This window comes from Micromys minutus, assembly GCF_963924665.1.
Source record: "Micromys minutus genome assembly, chromosome: 16".
NCBI lineage: Eukaryota > Metazoa > Chordata > Mammalia > Rodentia > Muridae > Micromys > Micromys minutus.
The window spans coordinates 31,893,778-31,916,556 of record NC_137985.1 but is presented as its reverse complement, the minus strand read 5'-3'; the positions used below and the strand labels follow the sequence as shown (position 1 = coordinate 31,916,556).

At 43.6% G+C, this 22,779-nt stretch overlaps 2 protein-coding genes across 2 annotated transcripts; both read left to right on the top strand.

Moving 5' to 3' along the window:
* Window positions 1–3,625: 3,625 nt before the first annotated feature.
* PANX3 (pannexin 3) lies at window positions 3,626–10,781 on the top strand (the record flags this gene model as incomplete). Its single annotated transcript, XM_080929715.1, has 4 exons — window positions 3,626–3,806; window positions 5,679–5,821; window positions 8,075–8,289; window positions 10,142–10,781. The coding sequence occupies 4 exons, from the start codon at window positions 3,626–3,628 to the stop codon at window positions 10,779–10,781; spliced, it is 1,179 nt and encodes a 392-aa protein (XP_080785841.1).
* A 3,990-nt stretch (window positions 10,782–14,771) lies between these two features.
* TBRG1 (transforming growth factor beta regulator 1) lies at window positions 14,772–22,195 on the top strand. Its single transcript, XM_080930208.1, has 9 exons — window positions 14,772–15,016; window positions 16,697–16,767; window positions 17,248–17,468; window positions 18,275–18,411; window positions 18,686–18,832; window positions 19,965–20,062; window positions 20,281–20,391; window positions 21,210–21,352; window positions 21,863–22,195. Exons 1-9 carry the CDS (start codon window positions 14,870–14,872, stop codon window positions 22,006–22,008), a joined length of 1,221 nt encoding a protein of 406 aa, XP_080786334.1. The 5' UTR covers window positions 14,772–14,869; the 3' UTR covers window positions 22,009–22,195.
* Window positions 22,196–22,779: the final 584 nt, after the last annotated feature.

The window sequence follows — 22,779 nt, the reverse complement described above, 5'->3', positions numbered from 1 at the left end:
TTATCGGTGACTGCATTTTATGTCTGTTCTTTTGTGACTGGGTGATCTCACTCAGGATGATATTCTCAAGATGCATCCATTTTCTTAAGAATTTTGTTAAGTCATTTTTTCTGATAGCTGAGTAGTACTCCATTGTGTAAATGTACCACAAATTTTGTATCCATTCATCTACTGAAGGACATCTGGGTTCTTTCCAGCTTCTGGCTATTATAAATAGAGTTGCAATGAACATTGTGGTGCAAGCATCTTTGTTGTAAGTTGGAGCGTCTCTGGGGTAAATGCCCAGAAGTGGAATAAGTGGGTCTTCAGGTAGTACTATGCCCATTTTTCTGAGGAACCACCAGACTAATTTCCAAAGTGGTTGTATCAGTTTACAACCCCACCAACAGTGGAGGAGTGTTCCTCTTTGTCCACATTCTCGTCAGCATCTGTTGTCATCTGAGTTTTGGATCTTGGTCAATCTGACTGGTGTGAGGTAGAATCTCAGGGTTGTTTTGATTTGCATTTCCCTGGTGGCTAAGGATGTTGAGCACTTCCTTAGATGTTTCTCAGCCATTCGATATTCCTCGACTGAGAACTTTTTGTTTAAGTCTGTACCCCATTTTTTAATAGTGTTGTTTGATTCTCTGGTGTCTCGCTTTTTGAGTTCTTTGTATACCTTGGATATTAGGCCTCTATCTGATGTGGAGTTGGTAAAGATCTTTTCCCAATCTGTTGGCTGCTGTTTTGTTTTCTTGACAGTGTCTTTAGCCTTATAGAAACTTTGCAGTCTCATTAAGTCCCATTTGTCAATCTTTGACCTTAGAGCTCGAGCTATTGGTGTTCTGTTCAAGAAATTTTCCCCTGTGCCTATGAGTTCTAAGGTTTTCCCTACTTTCTCTTCTAATAGTTTCAGTGTATTGTGGAGATCTTTGATCCACTTGCACTTGTGGCAATTTTTGGTATTCACAGATCATTGTGCTTAATCTATACACACCAAGAAAACTCTTTTTCCATGTTATGTTCTGTCTTTCATGTGCTTTATGCTTATGATAACTAGTGGGATTTCAATGCATCTATCAAACCTCTAAAAAGAATTAAGTACTGACGAAAATATTCATATAATGTTATGCCAAATTGCCTTTAAAAATCTGTATATGTATCCCTCTTTTTTAAAAAATAAAGTTATAAAAAAAAAACCCTGGATAATTTTTGTAAACATGGGAGTCAGGTTTGGCAGCAAATGTTTCTTCCCATTAATCCATCTATTCAGTTCACATAAGAACCGTTCTTTCCTTTTTGTGGGAGAAGGGAATAGTTGTCCTAAAGATTGGTTGAACCAAGAGCCTCACAAATGCTAGGCAACTCTTTTATCCCTGAGCTAAAGCCATGGCCCTCCATCTATGTCAGGTGTTAAAATTGCAAAACTAACCAATGCTACTAGAAGTTAGGGTGGCAACTACCTTTAGGAACTCATAGCTATTAGAGGGAAGACACTGCAATGTCTGAAAGGTCAAATGCTCTGCTTCTGGATCAGATGGAGCAATACTGAGCTGCATGAATGGGCATAAATATGCATAAAAACTGACCATAAACATTGACGGAAATACATGCAATTTAAAGATATGGAGATGAGAGCCCAGAAAGGGGGATGGAAGACAGGAAGAAAGCATTCCTTTTGTGGTCCAGATGCCTAACTCATGGCAATCAGCACACACTGGGCAGCTATAAATTAGGGTGGGCCTCTAGCCAGTGAGATGATGAGAAGGCAAGCCTAGCCTAAACATTTGTGGCCATGGGATAAACGTGTTTATAGAGATCCATGCAACATATATATCTTAAAACTAAAAAAGTATTAACCAAACTAATTGTTGCATATGTTCTGCCAGTCTAGCTACACACACACACACACACACACACACACACACACACACACACAGTTCCTAAGGATCAACAATGCTAGGATCAATTTAGAATCATTGCATTATCTCATTACCCCAGTATAGCTAAGGCCCACACTGAAGGGGGTGGAAAAGTCACAGTTGCATGTATGGACATGTCAGGGCTTTTAAACTTCAACCATAGATCTTGAACATACACCCACACAATCACTCCTTCAGAGGGTGTACCTGTACCTGAGCAAAGGACCCACACCGGCCCTAGAAACAGGCAGCCGCCCTTGGGTAAGGAGTTGCAGGGGCAAAAGTACTGTAATAATGGTTTGAGTAGCACAGATGTTCTGCATAGCTCATATGGGTACATCCCATCAGCCCAAGTACTCCTTGCTCCACTGGAATAACACAGCCAAAGAAGATCAAGAGGAGACTAGTTAAGGACATTCATTTCCAAGTTTAAGGGCAGTACTAGAGATAAGACTGTCTTGTTCTCAGCTTGACCACATGAAATCAACTTGAATTGATACTTGCTATGCTGGTCCACTTTCAGTTACTGTAACAAAATACCAGAGATAATCAACTTAAAGGGAAGATAGGTTGGGTCAGGAATAGAGATCATCATACCTGAGGCTTCTGCATTACAACGGGAAAAATATGAAAGGAGAAAATCTGTTTAGCTCATGGACTCAGGATCTCTAGGCACTTGGTTCTGTATTATTGAACCTGTGGTAGCAAGGTGACTCTGTTCATTTCATGGTGAAAGAGCAAGATAAAGAGTATGGGGGTTTCAATATGGGCATGGGTTCCATCAAGAACATACCCAGTGACCAAAGCCCAGCCTTTAAAAGTGCCACCACTTCCCCAGAGTGCCGTAGGATGGCAGCCAATCATTTAACACCTGGGCCCTGTGTACCCTAACCAAATGTAGGGCATGCCTGTGTTTGACAATTTAACAAGAGTGTTTTTCTATACACATCCAATCCCACAGCTTCTAACAGACTGAACCTTGAGAGAAGAGAAAACAAATCATGCAGTTGAAATATAAGTATTCTTGGATCCCAAAGTTCAAAGGTTCTTTCCACTACCGCACACTGTCACCCCTCCCCCAGCTGCCCAGAGAAAGGGTAAGCTGAGAAGAACAGAAAATTATAAATATGCTGTTGAAAGACTAGCATCAGGGAAGGGAAAATTAACATCAAATACAGGGCAGTTTCAGGGAAGAAGCAAACACATCACTGGGACAAAGCTTGCTCTGTAGAGGTAACCATCCTCAATGAATGCTAGGGGCTTTGTTCCCACCCCAAACCACAAAATGAAAGCCTTCAACACATTTGAGCAATCTCCACCCAAATTCCACACCAATTACATGAGGGGGCTGAGCCCACGGCTCTCCTTCTCTCCACCACTGCTGAAAATACTGTATTAATCAGAGGACAGCATAAAGCCACAGTGCTTCGTCTGTTGGAAGACAACCTAGTCGAGCAGCCTGGCACCAGCCACATGTAAAGCCTGACCCTCCTCCAGTGAGGACCCACTATGCTTTCCTCTGATTGCCAAGGGATCTGGCTCAGAGCCTGGGCAGTTACGTGGAGAACCGTGGCCTGGTCATAGCACAGATATGAGAGGCTGGTGCCTCGACACTGTCCTCTGGATACTAGCTGCCTGAAGCTGTCACATCACCCCACTGTACCTGGATTGCTAAGGGTAGCAGTTGCCTCTGTATCCCCCAAGCTCCCTTTCTCGGCAGCATCATGTCACTTGCACACACAGCTGCAGAGTACATGCTCTCTGATGCCCTGCTGCCTGACCGCAGGGGCTCTCGGCTCAAAGGGCTGCGCCTGGAACTGCCCCTGGATAAGATGGTCAAGTTCGTCACTGTGGGCTTTCCCTTGATGCTGATGTCTCTGGCTTTTGCCCAGGAGTTCTCCTCAGGTAAGCTACTGACAGATGGTAAGAGACCCGACTTTGTTTTGCCCTATAAAAACTATAAAGTGAGCTAGCTCCCGTCTTAAGATCTCCTGGCTTTGGGCTGGACTGATTTCCAAAGGGGCAGGTGGTACGTAAGAATGGGGCACCAACAAGCAGAAGCACCAAACAGTTGCAACTTGGAAATTTTACAATTAAAAAAATTTTTTTTTTCTTCTGAGAGGCTTCATCCAGCAGCTGCCGGAAATAGATACAGAGACCCACAGCCAAACATTAGGCAGGACTCAAGGGGTCTTATGGAAGAGTGAGGCGACATAGAGTCTAGTAGCCTGGGGCAGTGGGGACTCACTAAGGACTAAACTACCAACCAAAGAGCATCCAAGAGTTGGGCCTAACCTCCCTACACATTTGCAACACATGTGCAGCTTGGCCTTTACTTGGGGCCTCTAACAATTGGAGGGGGTGCTGTCTCAGATGCTGCTGCCTGCCTTTGGATCCCCTTCCTCTATCTGGGTTTCCTTGTCTGGCCTCAGTGAGAAAGGATTGCTTAGTCCTACTGGACTTGATGTGTCAGGGTGGGTTGGTACCCAGGGGAATCTTCCTCTTATCAGAGAAGGAGAGAAGGGCACTAGTGGGGGAGGTGTGCTTAAGAGTGAGACTGGGAGGAGGAGAGGGAGGGATGAAAGCTGCAATAGGGATGGAAAGTGCATTAGTTTACTTACTCATTAAAATGAAGAATAACCGAAAGAGAAGTAATTGCAGAAGGGGAGCAGATGGAGCAAGAGGAGGCCAGGGAGGATGAAGGAGAGAATATGCTCAACATGCAATATATGTTTAAAATAACAATTAGTTGTCTCTTTAGTAGTCATATATTTTAGGTCAAAATAATGATAAGACTACTCTCTTCCCACCGCTTGCAGAATTCATGCAACCTTGCTCAGAGGTGCTGAACAAACCCCTGCTTTTTCCCTGTTAGCTTACACATAAGCAGACATGTGCACTTTTGCAATGCTGTATGCTCTGGGTTAACTCAGAAAGCCTGTTCCCTCTAAGGCAGTCGCTGGGCCCCTAGTTTTCTTTCCTGTCTGTGCCCATTAGCGTAAAGCAGCTCCTAATAAAGTGTTCCACCTCTCTCGTTGATGCTTCACATCAAAAGTAGCAACAGGACTGGTTCCCAGCTCAGCCTCTGTCTGATAAGAAACAGGAAAGCTGGAACCTCTCATCCAAGCCCATTGGGCTTCCCGTGCAGAAATTCAGTCGCTAGTCCTCTGCGTTGTACAAAGTAAAGGTGCCATCTTCCAATCTGGGGATGATGCGCACATCTGGAATGCTAGCAGCCTGGAACCTGAGGCAGAAAGATGACAAGCTTGAAGTCGGAACTACAGAATTGGCAGAGAGAGAAGCAGTTCCCACCAGGTCACCTTCTGACCTCCGTGAGCATGCCAGGACACATGCACAGGCATGACCAACACATATAATCATTTCAAAAACACTTGTAGAGGTTGTCATCTCTCTCAAGTGAATATGTCACTACCAAGCCTTTTGGTGGCAAAATGCTTAGTTCAAGGCTCTGGTAGCTTCCTGTACCTTGGGAGTCTTAAGGAACCTTGAGAGAAATGGCCCATCAGACCTAAAAGGCCAAGTCAGAGCATGGGTAACATGGACCAAACTGCGCGTCCTCCTCCATCATGACCTGCTTTCCAGTGACACAGCAGAACAGGGCCCAGAAAGCTGAAGCTTAGGAAGAACGTAAGGCCTGCCCTCTGCAGAAAGCTACGGAGTTATAAGGATGTCCCCTCACCCAGCAAACTCTTGAATGACTGATTTCCATCCCTCTGCTGCGTCTAAGGTTGCCTCAAAGCTCTGTTCCTTTTGCAGGGTCTCCGATCAGCTGCTTCTCTCCCAGTAACTTCAGTGTCAGGCAGGCTGCATATGTGGACAGCTCGTGCTGGGACTCCCTGGCTCACCATAAGCAGGACGAGGCTGGCCAGTACAAGGTGAAATCTCTCTGGCCTCACAAGGTAAGGCAGACAGTGGCCCTTGCAGGACGGCTTCCACTCCGCCCTTGTCCATTCCCTTTAGCAGCTGATTTTCATATTCCAGGGAACCTTCAAATGCCTGCTGGTCTCTGGTGTACACGTTAGTCTGTAGTGGAAGGTGTCCACTTTCTTCTGATCGGAAGTTTCGTGCCTGTAGGTGAGGCTTGTTGACAAGCAGATTCGGTGAAAGGGATCCCTCCAGGGTACTTCAGTGTAAAGAAACTCGGGTATCAGTATCTAATCCTAGCTCAGTACTGTGTTATCCCATCATTAAGTACTCGGTCGCCTGGCTTCATCCCTCAACCCCCAGGCTAGTTCTCCTGTCTGTAGATGTGAGCATGGAGTTCAGTATGGTTTAGTTTCTCCAGAGACAAACCTTCAAGCCTGGCATCAGGAACAGGAAAGGATGGCTCATTGACTGCTAGACATTACAGAAAGTCTGCGGGTCAGCTTGTCATGTGGACTGCTCGGTGGTCTGTTTCAGACCCATCCATACTCTTGCTTTTTGGTTTCACCCACATACCTAGTTCGTGAGTCTTTCTGGTTCTGAGCTGCAAAGAGTTTGTTTGTTCCTCCCTGGACCTCTACATTTTCCCCACACCAGTGCCTTGTGTCAGGCAGATGATGCCCAGCTTTCAACCAACTGTTGCTCTCGTCTCCTCTTCGCCTGTTCACTTTGTCCTTAAATTGTGCCTTTGTTCTTTCTTGTCATCCTAGAGAGCAAAACCAGAGACTTGAAGGAGAAAGTGCATGAAGCCTCTGTCACTGGCAGGTCACCAGGCCAAGATAGTGACAAGTCCACAGATTTTGGAGTTGATTCATGTTTTAAAAAGGTCAAAAGACCTGACTATCAGTGTCACCAGGATGTTCTCTGAACCCAGAGTCTCTGGCGCCTTCTCACTCCCAGGAACACGGGGAGTGAAGGGCTTATTTTCCAGGATGTTATTTCTGAATAAGTAAAATGCTTATAAGTTTACATGAGGCCCTATTCCAGTCTTTTTGTGCAGTCCAAAAAACAGAGACAGACATACAGACACACACACACACACACACACACACACATACAACCCAGATGTACCCTCCGTCATTTCCTCTAAACTTGACACTACAAAGACAAAGCAGTTTGAAAGGAGCTGTAGGTTGATGAGTCATTACAACAATGAGCATCTAAGCCTCCTATCCTGGTTCCAGATCTTGACTCTTCTACCTGCTGAGTGTGTGATGCTGTACAGACACTTGACCTGGCCCTGCCGCAGCTTCCTTCACTGTAAAAATAGATGATGGCAGCCCACCAATAGCATCCTTGTGAAAACCAAATGAAATAATGCATAGTAACTGCCTAGCAACAAATGCAGATTTGAAAATTCTTCACAAGTAGAGACTGTACTATGAATATAAAGAGGGGCCTCCCTCTGTTGGAAGCCTAAGTATATAATGAGGAAACTTAGAGAAAAGTCCTAGACACTCTGCCGGGGCCACTGTAACAAATGGTGGTCTAAACAGCAGAAATCTAAGGTGTCAGCAGGCTGGCTCCTCTGAGGGCTGCAAGAGCTAGCTCTTCTATCTCTTGTGTGTGGCTCACAGACACATCTTCCTGTGTATTCTCCGTGCTAGCATGCCTATCTTCACATAAAGGAGTGGTGGGGAGTCTTTAGAAACACCAGAATAGAAGAGCTACACATTCCTAAAGTTCCACTCCATTGTCTTCACACCTGAAATGACTCCCAAGGAATTCCAAGAGTATCTGGTACTGTCATTTGACATCTCTGGGGATCCAGAGACTACAGAAGACCAGCATAGTACAGGATATACAGAGAAACAAAGTTCTCTCTCCCCTAGGATGTCAGGGCCACTACTGATCATAATCTCGGGCTAGACACTCAGTCTGCAGTGTTGGGGCAGTGAAGGCAGAGATTTCCCCCACAGACACTTCTTACCTTCTATCCCTCTTTTGCTTTCATTCTTTCTCTTCTCCTTGGAACCCCAGACAGACCATAGGTCGGAAAATCTATGGACTATGGATCTGGGTAACTTAGAGATATAATGTCCCTTCCCTACCAGTTTCACTGTATTAATCCATATGAACAGAGAGCTTTGGGTGGTCAACAATATACATTCTCTTCCTTCTAAAGTGAGACCAGGAGAGCAGTCAAGCCCCCCCCCCCCGCCCCCTGCTTAGCTGTCATTAAAGCCCCAGCACCTCCCGCTCCCTCCTAAGCCTTCTCTTTCTTGCAGGCTCTCCCCTACTCTCTACTGGCCCTGGCTGTGGCCATGTATCTGCCGGTGCTGCTCTGGCAATATGCAGCTGTGCCAGCCCTCAGCTCAGACCTGCTGTTCATCATCAGTGAGCTGGACAAGTCATACAACCGTTCCATCCGCCTGGTGCAGCACATGTTGAAGATCCGGCAGAAGAGCTCTGACCCCCATGTCTTCTGGGATGAGCTAGAGAAGTGAGTTGCCCCGTCTAGCTTCTTCTACAGGACTTTATGGAGCATTAAACTGACACCCATGCATAATCTTCTCTATCCCATCCTTCACAAGAGAGTAAAATACTCAGTTCATCCCTGCATTCTTGGAGGGAGGTGATGAACTTCCTCATTGTTGAAGAAAGAAGAGAATCTGTCTCTAGTTGACAGATGAACACAGAGGGCAATAACTCTAAAATATTACATGCTTTGTATGCTCAGAAACCTAAGTTAACTCCACTCATGCTTAGGAAAAAAAAAGTTGAAATTCTCAAATATCTCTTCAAGGCCCCAACAACATCAGCTTTTCAAATTTCTAATTCCACTTTGAATGTTCCTAATCTCTAAATTGCCCAGTGCTCCAAAATCAGTTTTTTAAAAAAATATCATTGTTAAAGTCCTTCAATTATTCCTAAATAAATAAATCCCATATCTGAAACACTCACAGGCCCCAGATATTTGAGATATGGGATAATTAATGTAGTCTGTACAACAAAAAACTTCTTCATTGCCTAAGTAGTCTCCCCTTATCCCTGAGCAAATCATTGATGAAATTAGTCATTCATCTATCTAAGTACCAGCCACTGTGATCACACACACACACACACACACACACACACACACACACACACACACACGAGAGGGGGGGGGAGGGAGGGACTGTGTTTGTGTGTGTGTGTGTGTGTGTGTGTGTGTGTTCAGGACAGGAGACAAAGGCAACAAGGCTATACCTACCAGATCCTATTGAAGGAAAACAAACAAAAAAAAATCACTAACATGTTTTAGTAGATGAGAAGCAGGAGGAAGGAAGCAAAAGTAACAGGGGAGGGGAGTTGTAAAGCTAAGAGATAAGGATGGTGCAGTTTTAAACGGGTACAACATGACGGACAGGCACCAGTAAGAGGTGAGCTGAGCTAAAATCTGTGGTCATCTGTGCATGCTGTGTCCCCTTTAAAAAGTTCCTCTCTGCCATTTTGGAGCCCAAATTTAAGTCAGTATTCTCCATCACGGTTTCTGAACCCTCTAACTTACACTGTTTCTCCATCTCCTAATATTCACAACTACTATGGCTGAGGTGCACTTAGCAATAAGTATTAAACTTTATTGAATATGGTATATCTTATCGGCCCTTCTCCTCAAAGCAGAGACAGGCTTACCTGTACCTTGCCAGCATGACTCTCAACATTGAGTTGTTAACATATTAATCTGTACAAAATGAATGAACTGGCATCAAAATCACACTCAGAACACAGAACTCCATTGTTTACATTACCAATTATAAACTTTTTGCTTTGCAAGTCCTACTTCAGCTTTGAATTTCATTTAACCTTGCTGAGCAGAAACTCACTGGGATTGTGATTCCCTCATAATCTATTGATCATCCATGGGCTTAAGACACTACATCCAATGTTTGGAGAACTGAGGGGTACTCACACCTCCTCTGGCTGAAGAAATATGGCTGTGATTATGGAGAGAATACAGATTTTTCTCCAATATTAAGAATATTATGTTTGGAGCTAGAGAGCTGGACCAGCAGTTAAAAGCATTGGCTGCTCCTGAAAAGGACTGGATGAGATTCTTAGTACTCAAATGGCTGCCTACAACATCTATAATTCCAGTCCCAGGGACTCCAGTGTCTTCTTGTGGCTTCTGTGGGCATTGTATACACGTAGTACACAGACATACATACATATTAACCATCCATATATACAAAATCAAAATAAAGGTTAAAAAATTAATGTATCAGATACACAGACTTGCTGATCTTTCCCGTGACTTTTGGAGTGTGGTTCTACATGGCCCTTTCTAACAATGCCTTCTTTCTTCCCCTGCCCAGGGCTCGGAAAGAACGATACTTTGAATTCCCCTTGCTAGAGCGGTACCTGGCATGCAAGCAGCGCTCCCATTGGCTAGTGGCCACCTACCTCCTGAGGAACGCCCTCTTACTCCTCTTCACCTCAGCCACTTACCTGTACCTTGGCCACTTCCATCTGAATGTCTTCTTTCAGGAAGAATTCAGCTGCTCCATCAAGACAGGGCTACTCCATGATGAGACCCATGTGCCAGAGCTGATCACGTGCAGGCTGACCTCCCTGTCTGTATTCCAGATTGTGAGTGTCTCCAGCGCAGCAATATACACCGTACTGGTCCCGGTGATAATATACAACCTCACACGGCTATGTCGGTGGGACAAACGACTCCTCTCCATCTATGAAATGCTCCCAGCTTTTGATCTCCTCAGTAGAAAGATGCTAGGATGCCCCATCAATGACCTCAATGTGATCCTTCTTTTCCTCCGAGCTAATATCTCTGAACTCATCTCTTTTAGCTGGCTGAGTGTCTTGTGTGTACTGAAGGATACAACCACCCAGAAACACAACATCGACACAGTAGTCGATTTTATGACCTTATTGGCAGGCTTAGAACCCTCAAAACCTAAACATCTGACCCAGCATGCGTATGATGAACAACCGTAGTCAAAACAAAAAAGAAGCATAGAGAGATAAATTTTATAGAAACTGTCCTTCTTCACAAGCTATGCAGAGTAAAAGTGAAAAAAAAAAAAATGATGTCCAAATAAAATTGTTTAGATTAGATTCAGCTGAAATATCCTGTATTTATAAGAAGATAAAAATCAATGCATGAAAATTCAATGTGAAGTCTGAAAGTGAAGAGTCAAAGAGCTGCAAAATTCGGTCTAGAGCATTCTAAGGACAGTAATGCTAAATGAACAAGTTGGAATGAAGCACAGCTGTTGAACACAGGGAGATTCTAACAGCCATTTACGGAAGGAAATTCTCAAAAGACCTGCCACTCTACAAGTCACGTTTGCCTCCCCACACTGGGCAGGTCAAGCAATTTGATTTGGCCTGCCTCCCTCTCGCTTTGTGGACATTTTCAGCCTTGCCACATACTCCGTGGCCTGCTAATGAAACAAGAAACAAGGGTGCCTTTAACTTGTACCCTGCCCATGGGATGTAAGGACAGAGGCAAATGTCATGAGTAGAATCCTTAAGAGTCAGATATTCTTTTTATGACATTAACTGAGGATTCTGTTCCATGAGGGCTCAGATCATGGACTATGAACATCTTCTAAACTCTTAATGAGTCTAGGTATGTTCTTAATAATCCAAGGAATACTGTACATTCACTGACAGCCAACTAATGAAGGTCAGTAGGTTAAGAGGCTTGACAGCAAGCCCAATGACCTACTGACCTTCATTAGTTGTTTCCTTCCCAAATTCTTCCTATTTTTCTCCCTCTTTCCCTAGATGGCTGTTGCCATACCAAGCAAAACCCACCACAGAAACAAATTTTTATATTACATATTATTGCCAATGTATTGTTTTCCTTCCTGAATTAAGTTTTCTAACAGTTGTGTCTTAGACACGAATCTTCATAAATTAGTAAAACAACAAGTTGACCAGGAGCACATCACACACTATGGACACACCCACTCGTTTCCACAGTCAATATCAAAAGACTTGACCACAAAGATGTGTGTTACATGAACTGACCAAAAAAGTTAAAAGACATAGAAATAATTGTGTAAAAGCTAATATAGTCATAATGGAAACAGTTAAAAAACAGTTAAATTCTCCTTACAGGACTAAGGTGGTAGCTAACGGGGTACGGAACTTAAGGCACAAGTATTGGACACTGACTTTAGAGCCACACAACTCACCTAAAAAGAGAGGTGTGGCAATACACATTTATAACCCCAGCACTGGGGAGCAAAGGCAGGCAGGTTCCTGGGACTCAATAGCAAGCCAGCCAGTCTGAACAAATGGGTACAAACTCAGAGAGGAAAAAAATAAAATCTCAAAAAATTAGTTGGAAAAGCAGCGTTTGGAAACGCTCCATCTGCACCTACATGGGTGCCTTCACCCCCACACTCAGGTGCACACACATACACACACACACACACACACACACACACACACACACACGACAAAAAAGTAAAATAAAATAAAAGCAAGTCTTATGAAGAAGTCAAAACTTACAAAGATGATAACAAAAAGAAACACTGTATTCGTCAGTATTGTCTAACTTCTGCAAAAAATATCAAAACATATACTAAAATATTAGCAGTAGAGCATCTAAGAGGCAGCATTATGGGTGTCTTGGTGTTGGGGGGTGGGGAGAGGCGTTCTCGTTGTTTGGTCTGATGATGGAAATAAAAAGTTTAACACAAACAGGCTCAAATTCAGAATAATGGGTTTCTTTTGGTTTTGGCTTTTCAGACCTTTGTTATGTGTCTATATGGACAAGTATACACTGGTGATTGCAAATGCCCACGTCAGGTCCCCTAGAACTAAAATTACCGACAGTTGTGAGCCACACAGGATGTGGTTTCTGGGAACTGAACTTGGGATCTCTGTTATTCATTCACTCATCCATCCATCCATCCATCCATCCATCCATCCATTCATTTTGGAGTGCTAGAAATCAAACCCAGGGCTTTGCACCTACTAGATGCATGTTCTACCACTGAGTTAAACCATAGACTACTTAAAAAAAAAAAGTATCCAGGCTGGAGAGATGGCTCAGTCGTTAAGAGCACTGACTGCTCTTCCAGAGATCCTGAGTTCAAATTCCAGCAACCACATGGTGGCTCATAACCATCTGTAATGAGATCTGATGCCCTCTTCTTGTGTGTCTGAAGACAGCTACAGTGTTATATATAATAAATAAATCTTAAAAAAAAAAAAATTCCCAAGCTGGACATGGTTGTCTATGACTTTAGTCCCAACATTTGGGAGGAAGAAACAGAAGGATCAGGAGTTCGGGGTCATCTCCTACACAGAATTTGGTGCCTCATAAGAACCCAGTTTTTCAAAGCCAACAAATAAACAATACCTTCTTTGTAGAATTTGCAAGAAAAGTGCCTTAATTGTAAAAGAAAAAGTCTCAAATGAAGAAGAAATAATAAACATGTTTGTGAATAGTCCACTGAAGTCTTTTGGCCAACACAGCTTGCAGAGGCTGGGCCTTTCCTCCTCATAGACATGACACATTAAAAAGATGAATAATATAGATAAAGTCAGAGAGATTGCAAAGTCCACGAGAGCAAAACACAGCTAGACAGTAAATCAGGCAGTTAAAAGTAATGTTTTTTAAAAATAAATAAATAAAGTCAATTTCGATTACTATGAATGCTTCCAGATTCTAAGATAAGGTTCCAGTACATATTTTCAAAGACAGCGTCCCAATTCTGACGGCTTCTGAAACTAAATAAGTCTACAGGACTGCCTTAGGTACATTAGTGAAGGCAAATGGTACCCTGGAGTTGCATCATTAAGACCCAGCCAAGTTCAGAAACATCAGCTTGATACATGGCCCATCATAGAAGAGCATCTACAGGTTTTTTTTCTCTGAGCTGTATTTTGTCAAGACTGTAACCGTTTTTTCCACTTTTCAGAGATTAAATACCTGGGTCACTTACTGAATTCTAAATTGTCTTTATTGGTATTAGATTTTGCTCTAGTAACTCAGTGACCGGGTTAAGTATGCAGCATCCTTTTTAACTTTCACGGACTACCGTAAACGTCTAGATTTTGAGAACTTAACAATAATTTTCTTTTGTATGGGTACACTAGTTTGGAAATCCCACCCATCTCATTACTGACCTTGTTTTGAAAGTGAGAAAACAAACAACAACAAAATGTGAACAAAAGGTGTGGTCAGTTGGACTGTGACCCTATTGAAAAAATCTAAGCCTGCTGTCTAATCTAGGGCCATCTTGTACCTTAAAGATTTGTCCGTCCTCCAGATGACCTTAGTTATAAAGATTAAACTATTAAAAATAGGGGGTATTGCCAAGGAATGGTAGCACGCGTCTTTGATCCCACACTCGGGGAGGCAGAGGCAGGAGAACCTCTTTGAGTTAGAAGTAAGCCAGGACTATGGAGCAAGTTCCAGGAGAGCCCGGAATACACAGAAAAATCCTGCCTCGAAAAACCAAACTAAAATAAAATAAAAATAAAAAACAAAACAAAAAAAAAAAAAAAAAGGAGGAGGAACGTGTATTTGAAACACTTTTGATGTCGAAACCACTGAACGCCGACCTTGAGCTACCAATTTATTAAAACTGTTTGCTAACTAGATGCCAGGCTTTGAGGCAATTAAGGTCTTGTTTTTCTATAGACCCTGAAGTTCACAGCCTGAGAAACACTTTATCAGCACATTCAGGAAACTGCCTTCCCAAAAGTATTGTATCTGAGTCTGCAGAAAACCCGGGAAGGGCGGAGGAAAGCAGCGGTGGACGCGCACTCCCCGGAGGGCACCAGCCTGGATAAGGACTTGATTGCTCTTCCGCTATTTCTGGGGCTAACAGCCGGGTAGGACCGGTTCTTTCCGGCTCCAGCTGCTTGCAGCCCAGAGCCACACCCGTCCTCCCAGCCCACCTCAAGGTCCGAACCACCGAAACTTCCAAAGCCGGAAGTCACACGTGGCTTTGCTTTTGCGCAACTTCCGGTGGGTCTTCCTTGGGAAGTCGACAGGGAAGTGCCGAGGATCGCCATCTGTTTCTGCCTCCGTTCCGTCCCCTCCGCGGCCCGCAGTCATGAGCGTGCTGAGCGCCCCGGTCTCCGAGCCGCGCACCCCGCTGTCCGGCAAGGCCAGGGTGAAAAGGCTCCAGAGGAAGAACCAGAACGAGAAGTACCGCCTGAAGTACCTGCGGCTGCGCAGAGCAGCTAAGGCCACGGTGTTTGTGAGTCTGGGTTTGGCCGCACCCTCCCTTGGGACTGTTCTTCCCCACTTCAGCTCTCCAAGAAAGAGTGCCAGTCCAGCGTTAGTCACCTCGCCTGGGATATTAATCCCAGATCCTTGCATAAGTTATTCCTCTAGTCCTGTCTACTCCTCTGTAAATGAGGACTAAAAAGTGCTCCGCCAGCAAACTTTTTAAGTCATTACCTTTTTGCTTAGTCAGTGTCTTTTAAGGCGAGCACCCGAAGTGAAGCCCAGACCGATGATTTGCCCTAACTCCAACTTGGATTCCCTGATTCCAGTTTATTTCCTCTACAGCCTATTTCCTAACCACACCCAACCCTAACGCCATGGCTGACGCTTTCGTAAACAGGCACCTGAGTCTTTCAGAATTGTCCTGGTCGGTCGTAGCTCCCTCTGAGAGGCTTCTAGGTGTTTCTGCCTGCTCTCCCGCCCGAAACTGGAAATGGAACTCCCTGAGTAAGCAGGCTACTTCCTGCTACCAAGATATATAGCCACTCCCTGCTTTAATTGTAGGGATTTGGGATTTAGTGAATACACGTCTTTACCAGCCAAGAAATATTAGGGTTTAATAAATATGATATAGCCTAATAACTAGACGAGTAGATATATGGCCCAAATACTCTTACATCTGAGTCAGTAGTTTAAGCTTATTTCGACCTGATTTCAGTTAAACATATTAGGTCTTTGTAGATGTATCAGGAAAAGTTTGGACTTTAAATTTGTTGTTCCTAAAACCTTTAACATTTGTATATGTGTTGAGGAAAATATGAGTAGATCAAGTAGTCAACACCTTATTTACTGTTTTCTATTGCTACCTCATGTCAGAGCTACCTGGTGCTTAAAATTTGACATTTAAGGATTTTGGTTTCCTTAAGTACACGAAGATCTTAAGAAACCAAAGGATATTTTGAACGCAGATTTGAGGTTCCACCTGTGAAACACCCAAGTAGGCATTTCCTTCAGAATTGGTTTCAAGATAAACTGAGTCACCAATAAAGAATGATAATACTTGGGTATATACTAATAAATGATTAAGAATTTTACACACAGAAAGTTTTTTTCCCTGTAAGGAATTGTTCTGTAAAATATTCTAAGTTAGGTTGTCTTTGCAGGGTCAGGACTGTGGACGTGGATAGTCCTTAGAATTCTGTAGTGGAGAACAAAAAATGAGTTTTGTAGTGGTATGAATTAAGTTCAAGTAGTATATCCTTTCTCTGCCAAAGGCGACGCTAATTGGAGCGACCACACTCGTTGATTTGCCCAAAGTATACAAGTCCTGCTGTACCATATTGTTCTGTCATAAGCATTAAGAGGGCCCCTGTTCATCCAAAGGTGTCTTATGTGTGCCACCCAGCACATGTAGAAGTTTTCGGATAACAGTCATTCACTTTTCTCCTTCCACTACGGGTTCTGGGGCTCAAATTCAAGTTGTCACGCTTGCATAGCAGGCGCCTCTCCCTGCTGAGCCAGTGGCACAGAGCCAGCCCTGTACAGATATGTTAACCGTGTGTGCAGAACGGAATGGCACTCCTTTTTACACTGCAGCACAGAGGGTTCTTTTGGTTTGAGATACACATCTTGTCACCAGAAAGGAGCCTCTATTTTTTGATTCATTTTATCTGATCAGAGTTTTGTTGTTTTTTGTTTTCTTTTCTTAAAGGAAAATGCTGCTATTTGTGATGAAATTGCTCGTCTTGAGGAAAAATTTCTCAAAGCAAAGGAAGAAAGGAGGTGAGCCGTCTTCATCTTGCTGTTGCTGTTGTAATCATCATCATCATTATTGGTGGTGGTAATGAATGAATTGATACTAGGGTGACTAATTTTTTTTTCCTCCTCTGGATTTGTGCACACTGCAAAGCCCCTTGACTACTTGAAGCAATATGGAGGAGCTCTGAACCTGGGGGGTACTTCCCACCCAAGTAACTTCCCATTTATGAAAACCAAGGGATAGAGTTTCTCATTCTGCAAATATTCAGTCTGTTCTTCCCTATGCAAACTACAGTGGGTATTTGTACACCTCTAATTCTATTCATATGGATACCCTACCCTTCCGACACCTCAGGTCTTCCACCCTAAAGGTAGCCAATCCCTGCAGGGCTTCATTTGCCTCCAGCCTCTAATAAGAACCTTACCCTTTGAGTGTGCAACTTCCTACGTAAGTCTGTATTCACCAGTGCTCATGCCTGTCCTCACGTTCCTTCCCAACCTCAGATACTTGCTGAAGAAGCTCCTCCAGATTCACGCTGTAACCGAAGGGGAACCACAGGCTGCCGCTCCTTCCCACAGCTCCAGTCTGCCCCTGGCTTATGGTGTCACCAGCTCTGTGGGAACTAGCCAGGGAGCCGGGCCCAGCACTGGGTCGGAGGAACCATTTGTGAAGAAAGCCAAGAAGGAGAAGAAAGAAAAGGGCAAAGAGAACAGCAAAGTGGAAGGTATTTTAAGAAGATAGTGTAGCGGTTGCCTCAGCAGCTCTGATGACAAAGGCCTGGCAGAACTACCTGCTTCTGGCTGAGTAACGAGGGGCCACTTGTGTTTCATAGCAATCCCTCAAGTCCCTAGAGAAGCAAGTGTCTTACTGAGCTGCTTTGGAGAGATTCTGATGAGGATAAGCAGGCTGAGGCCTCTGCCCCAGTCTTGTACTCCTGCTCTCTGGACTGCATTCCCTTCTGAACACACTGCTAGCTCAGGAATTCCTGCTCATACAGTTAAAGAGAACTTAAAGGTGTAAGGTTTTTAACATTAAAACCTGTTTGTAGGCAAGTTAGATACTTGGGCTTTGGGGGAAAGGCCCCCATGGCTATTTTGTGAGTGCAGACAGTACCTCACCTATATCAGGTGGTTCAACTTAGTGATTTTCTCACCTTTACAGTGTTATAAAAGCAAGGTGCATTCAGTAAAAATCAGACTTTGTTTTGTTCTCAGGACAGTGGTACGCAGTGTAAAATTAGTAATATTAGCTAGTGGCAATGAAGCCACAGCTCCTGGACAGATCACATTTGTGGAGACACTTGACACTCCAGTGTACTTAGTTTCCATGATGTTTCTTAAGTTAGGTATATCACATGCATTAACATACTCTTATTTTCAACTTCTGTTGGGCTTATGGTATAAAATCTCATCATAAAGAGCATCTATATACATCAATATTAGTTGTCTGCCTTTACCATTCGTGTGTAAATTTCCCCTCCCCTTGGCACCAGAAGGGACCTAAGTGGGTGACTCCAGATATTCCTTTCAGTTCTGAAGAAAACATCCAAGAAAAAGAAGGTGGAGGGAAGCGCCCGAAAGCTGGTTCGGCCCATTGCCCTGGATCCCTCAGGACAGCCTGTGTTCCCCATCGGACTAGGGGGTCTGACGGTATACAGCCTGGGGGAGGTGAGTGAGGCCAGCACACAGCCAGGGTAATGAGAACCATGGGGAAGGGTGGGTGAGCCTTCCTTGTTCCCACTGGCAACACCCCTGCTTGATCCATACCAACCCCAGAAAATCTCCAGTCCCTACCAAACCAGGTCAGTGTTCTCTGCTCACAGCCAACACCTTCTCTGATGTGTCACTCTTTGTCAGCCCCAAAGTGGCTCTAAAGGTCACCATAGTAAACTGGGCTCTGAAGCCTTAAGTATCCCTCATTCTATTGGGGAATCTTTTGTAGATCATCACCAACCGGCCTGGCTTCCATGATGAGAACGCCATCTATCCCGTGGGCTACTGCAGCACCCGAGTGTATGCCAGCATGAAGTGCCCAGACCAGAAGTGTCTGTATACCTGTCAGATCAAGGACGGTGGTGTACAGCCTCAGGTACTCACGGTCTTGTCATCAGTATTTTCCTCTCTGTTTCTCTTGCTGCTTTGAGAGCCTCCTTTATCCTCGGCTTTTTAGCTGTGTTCCTTATTCTGACATTCTGAGATGCTCTACGATTTGTACAGCACACAGATGCAGAACAACTGGCTAGCCCTGTCACACCTGTACTTTCCTGGGTGCTTGAGCCAGGGTACAAATCTGCGTTTAATTCTCTAGGTGTTCTCCTTAAACCATAGTACTTCTATCACACGTAATATAGCTCTAAAGCTTAGGTAATGTGCAAGTTCATACAGGAAAGATGATTTGGTATATTGTTGCTTCACCTAAGATACAAGTATCCTCAGGCAAAAACAGCAGTTTCAGACTTTGCTTGGCTTACTTTCTGATAAAGCTACCAATCAAGAAACCTGAGCTGGAAGCAAGGTAAGGACCCTTGGGTAGGAGGAGGACCGACACCTGCCTATGTGGGATATCGCATCTATGTTGGAGCTCTGACAGGTGGAGCTGGTGATTGACATCTCGGCACATAGCAGTGCTCCACAGAAGGGACGCTGATAGGAAAACTTAGCGTGGTGCAGTGTACTGTGTTTTCAGCATCTGTAAGTACAGTACATATCCAGTCAGGGTCTCAGAATTTTAATGAAAATTCACAAGATGATTCTTAATTTCTTCTTGGGGACAAAAAAATTAAGATGATAAATAATAATCATCATCTTAGGTCACCAAACAAGATTCTATTCTTAAGTATTAATATGGTTTGTGATAAAAATTCAGCTTGAATTTTCTCCACATGGAGTAACTTTAGTTTATTAATATCCAGTATTGGCAAAGATAAACAAATACATTGCTACTTGAAAGTTAATAAAGTGTTCTTTGGCCCAGACCATTTCTAAGTATTCTTGTGTTACCTAAAGAAATAGTCAAACGAGATGTAGAGAACCAAAAACCATGGGGTTTTCTGTCTCCTTGAATTTGGATTTTATAGCATTATAAGGAATGCTGGTGCCCATCTCCTAGCATGTCCTGCAGCAGCTTCAGCCCTTAGACTGGGAATAGTTATCTGTCAGAATTGTGTAACTCTACTTCTCCTCCCGTGCAACTTGACCTAATTGTTCCTCTGTCACTTCAGTTTGAAATTGTTCCTGAAGATGACCCCCAGAATACCATCGTCGGCTCCTCTGCGGATGCGTGTTATGAAGAGCTGCTCAGGGCCATCAGTGCTACCACGTAAGTTGGCCACCAGCTTAGGACACACTAAAAGGATCACCACTGGTACAGCTGAGACCTTTTCTCTCCGTGCCTGAGGTCTACATTATAGAAACCTATATCCTTTAGGCTCCTGGTGTAATAGGAAAACTTATGGTGAAGTCTGTTCATGCCACCATCCCAGTCTTAAGCCTGTCTTCATCTCCTAAGCTCTCAAGTTAAAGCTCTCTTTTCCCTAGGGGGAAACTGATGCCTAACCCACTTCCATGTGGTGCTGACTTCTTTGGGTTTTCTCATCCAACCATCCACAACCTGATTCAGAGTTGTCCAGAAGCTCAAAACTGTGTGAAGTAAGTGTGAACAAACCTCATTCATTGGTAGGCACCCACTTGCCAACTAATAAGCACCCAAAATGGACAAGTTACTGCTTTGTTGGCATATGAGTTTCTTAGGGTGTGCTTGTCTCTTAACCAGCATGCTGCAGCACTGACCTACTGACCTACTTTCCCATCTAGACAGATGGGCAGGAGCCGGTTACCTGGAGTGCTGCATGTAGGTTGATTGTTCCTTACCCAGAATTGGTATATGAGATATCTCATATATTGAGATATGAAGTGCTTTAGATACGGCTTATTGATTATAGGTTTCTAAATACTTTATATGGCAGTCCAAGCACGGTGGTACATACCTTAAATTTCCACTTAGGAGGCGGAGGCAGGTGGATCTCTGAATTCAGGGCCAGCCTGGTCTTCAGATAAGATTGTTACAAGAAATTCAGATGAACCCATTACACATATACTCTGGACATAGTTTTTATACAGTATTTTTAGTGTACTTTCATTTAATTATAACCATCCTATGAGGTGTAGAATTCACATCTATGGCTTTTCATAGTTGCTAAGAATGTTTTGGAATATTTTGAATTCTCAAGTTAAGACTACTCAACATACGCCATTTTCTCTGTGTACTGTGGAACACTGTTGTCTGTTGCCAGAGGCTTGCCTGCTCGGGATTGCTTGGGTTGTTTTTCTTAGCTGATGTTTCTTGTGTATATTAGAGAGAAGGCCTAATTTTAAAAAAAATAATGATAAAAACTTGATCCCTTTAATAGAAAGGGTAATTATAAACTTACAAACAGCTGTCAAGAATGATGCCCTTTGGTCCACAGTTACCAGTGGGTGAAATTTGATGCATGCAAACCCAGGAAGGGACAGCTCTCTCAAGAACTGCCAGAGAACGATGCAGCTATGAACCTTGAAGCCTTCCAGACACAGACGTTTGATGATGACCATGATGATTCCATTCTGCCAGGTATCTTTGCCTCTCTGTTTTGCCAACTGACCATCTTTAGCCTCTATCCTCTTCACACATTGCCGGGTAATAACTGAGCCAGCCACAAACTGGAGTAAGGGAGAGCTGAAGCCAGCCTGAGGCTCCCATGTTACTCACAGAATATGCTGAGAAACTGAATGCTTCCTTCTGTAGCTTAAATGAGACTGAGTGGAAACTGGGAGGGTTTGACTTGGTGAAGTCAAAGGTCAGTTGTGGCTTTGGCCCTACCTGTGGTATCTGTAGTATTTCTCATAAATGGAGAGTGATCAGGGTCATGCAGGATTTGTGTCTATGACAAATCACCAATTTGGTTTTTTGCTTTGCTTTTTTTTTTTTTTTTTTTTTTTTTTAAGTAAATAGCTGTTTGCTTATTTTACCAACCAAGGGCAGAATTACAAGTGTAAGCAATTAAGTGGCTATGTATGCATCCCAGTAAAACAGGCCTGAGATTCCCAGACAAAGGTTCAATTCAAGAATTGGTTTTTGCAGGCTCCCTGGACCTACCTGAGCTTCAGCATGAAGCCTTTGTGTCATCTTACCAGCCAGAGTTCCTGACACATGAGCCCCTGGTTGACACTGACCTGCAGCACCTCAAGTCTCCATCCCAGTGTAGCCCAATCCAATCTTCAGATTGAACAGGAAAGGGGTGGAGCCCACTTCCTTCTCCTCACGATGAGTTTTAAACTAAAGCTCACTCTGGAAGAAGGCACCGGCTGAGAAACAGGGAAGATAGGTGTTTCATCGTGGATGTTCCTGAGCTGACAGTGGGCCCTGGGGTAAACCTCTGTTGCTTTTATTTTTAATAATAAATATATCTTGGCAGTTCCGGGTGCTTGTATCTTCTTGTAATCAGGATATATCATTTTTGTTTAGCTCTCCATGAGATGAACTTAAGTCTTATAAAGGCACTTAGTCTGTTGGGTTGCTGTAACAAAATACAATAAACTTGGTAGCTTATAGACAGCAAATTTATCTCTAAGAGTTTGGGGGTTCAGGAAGTCAAAGTTGAAGGTGTCTGGTGATAACCTGCCCCTGGTTCTTAGATAGCTGTCTTGTTATGACTGCAGGATGGAAGGGAATTCTTGGGTCCCTTTATAAGGGAACTAATTCTGTGCAGAGCCAATTTGACTTTTACTTTCCTCCCTAAGGCTTTAACTATAACATCACAGAGGGCTTCGGATTAGCAAAGTGAGTCCATGGTAGCTGCTGATTCATGACACACACAGATGCTGAAAATTCAATTTTCTTGACTCTGATCCTTGTTAGGAATATCAGATCACCAGCCCCTGCAACACAGGGCCCAGCTTTATTTTCTTGTCAGTATCAGAACAAGTTCTCTGCTTATTCCCAAACTAGGAACTCTTTTTTTTTTTTTTTTTTTTTTTTTTTTTTTTTTTTTTTGTCAA

What these genes read in the sequence shown, in the direction of transcription:
- TBRG1 (XM_080930208.1), top strand. Translation starts at nt 14,870, where the DNA reads ATGAGCGTGCTGAGCGCCCCGGTCTCCGAGCCGCGCACCCCGCTGTCC. An exon ending in AGAGAACAGCAAAGTGGAAG is followed by an intron (nt 17,469 to 18,274) that starts GTATTTTAAGAA and finishes TATTCCTTTCAG; the next exon opens with TTCTGAAGAAAACATCCAAG. An exon ending in CGGTATACAGCCTGGGGGAG is followed by an intron (nt 18,412 to 18,685) that starts GTGAGTGAGGCC and finishes AATCTTTTGTAG; the next exon opens with ATCATCACCAACCGGCCTGG.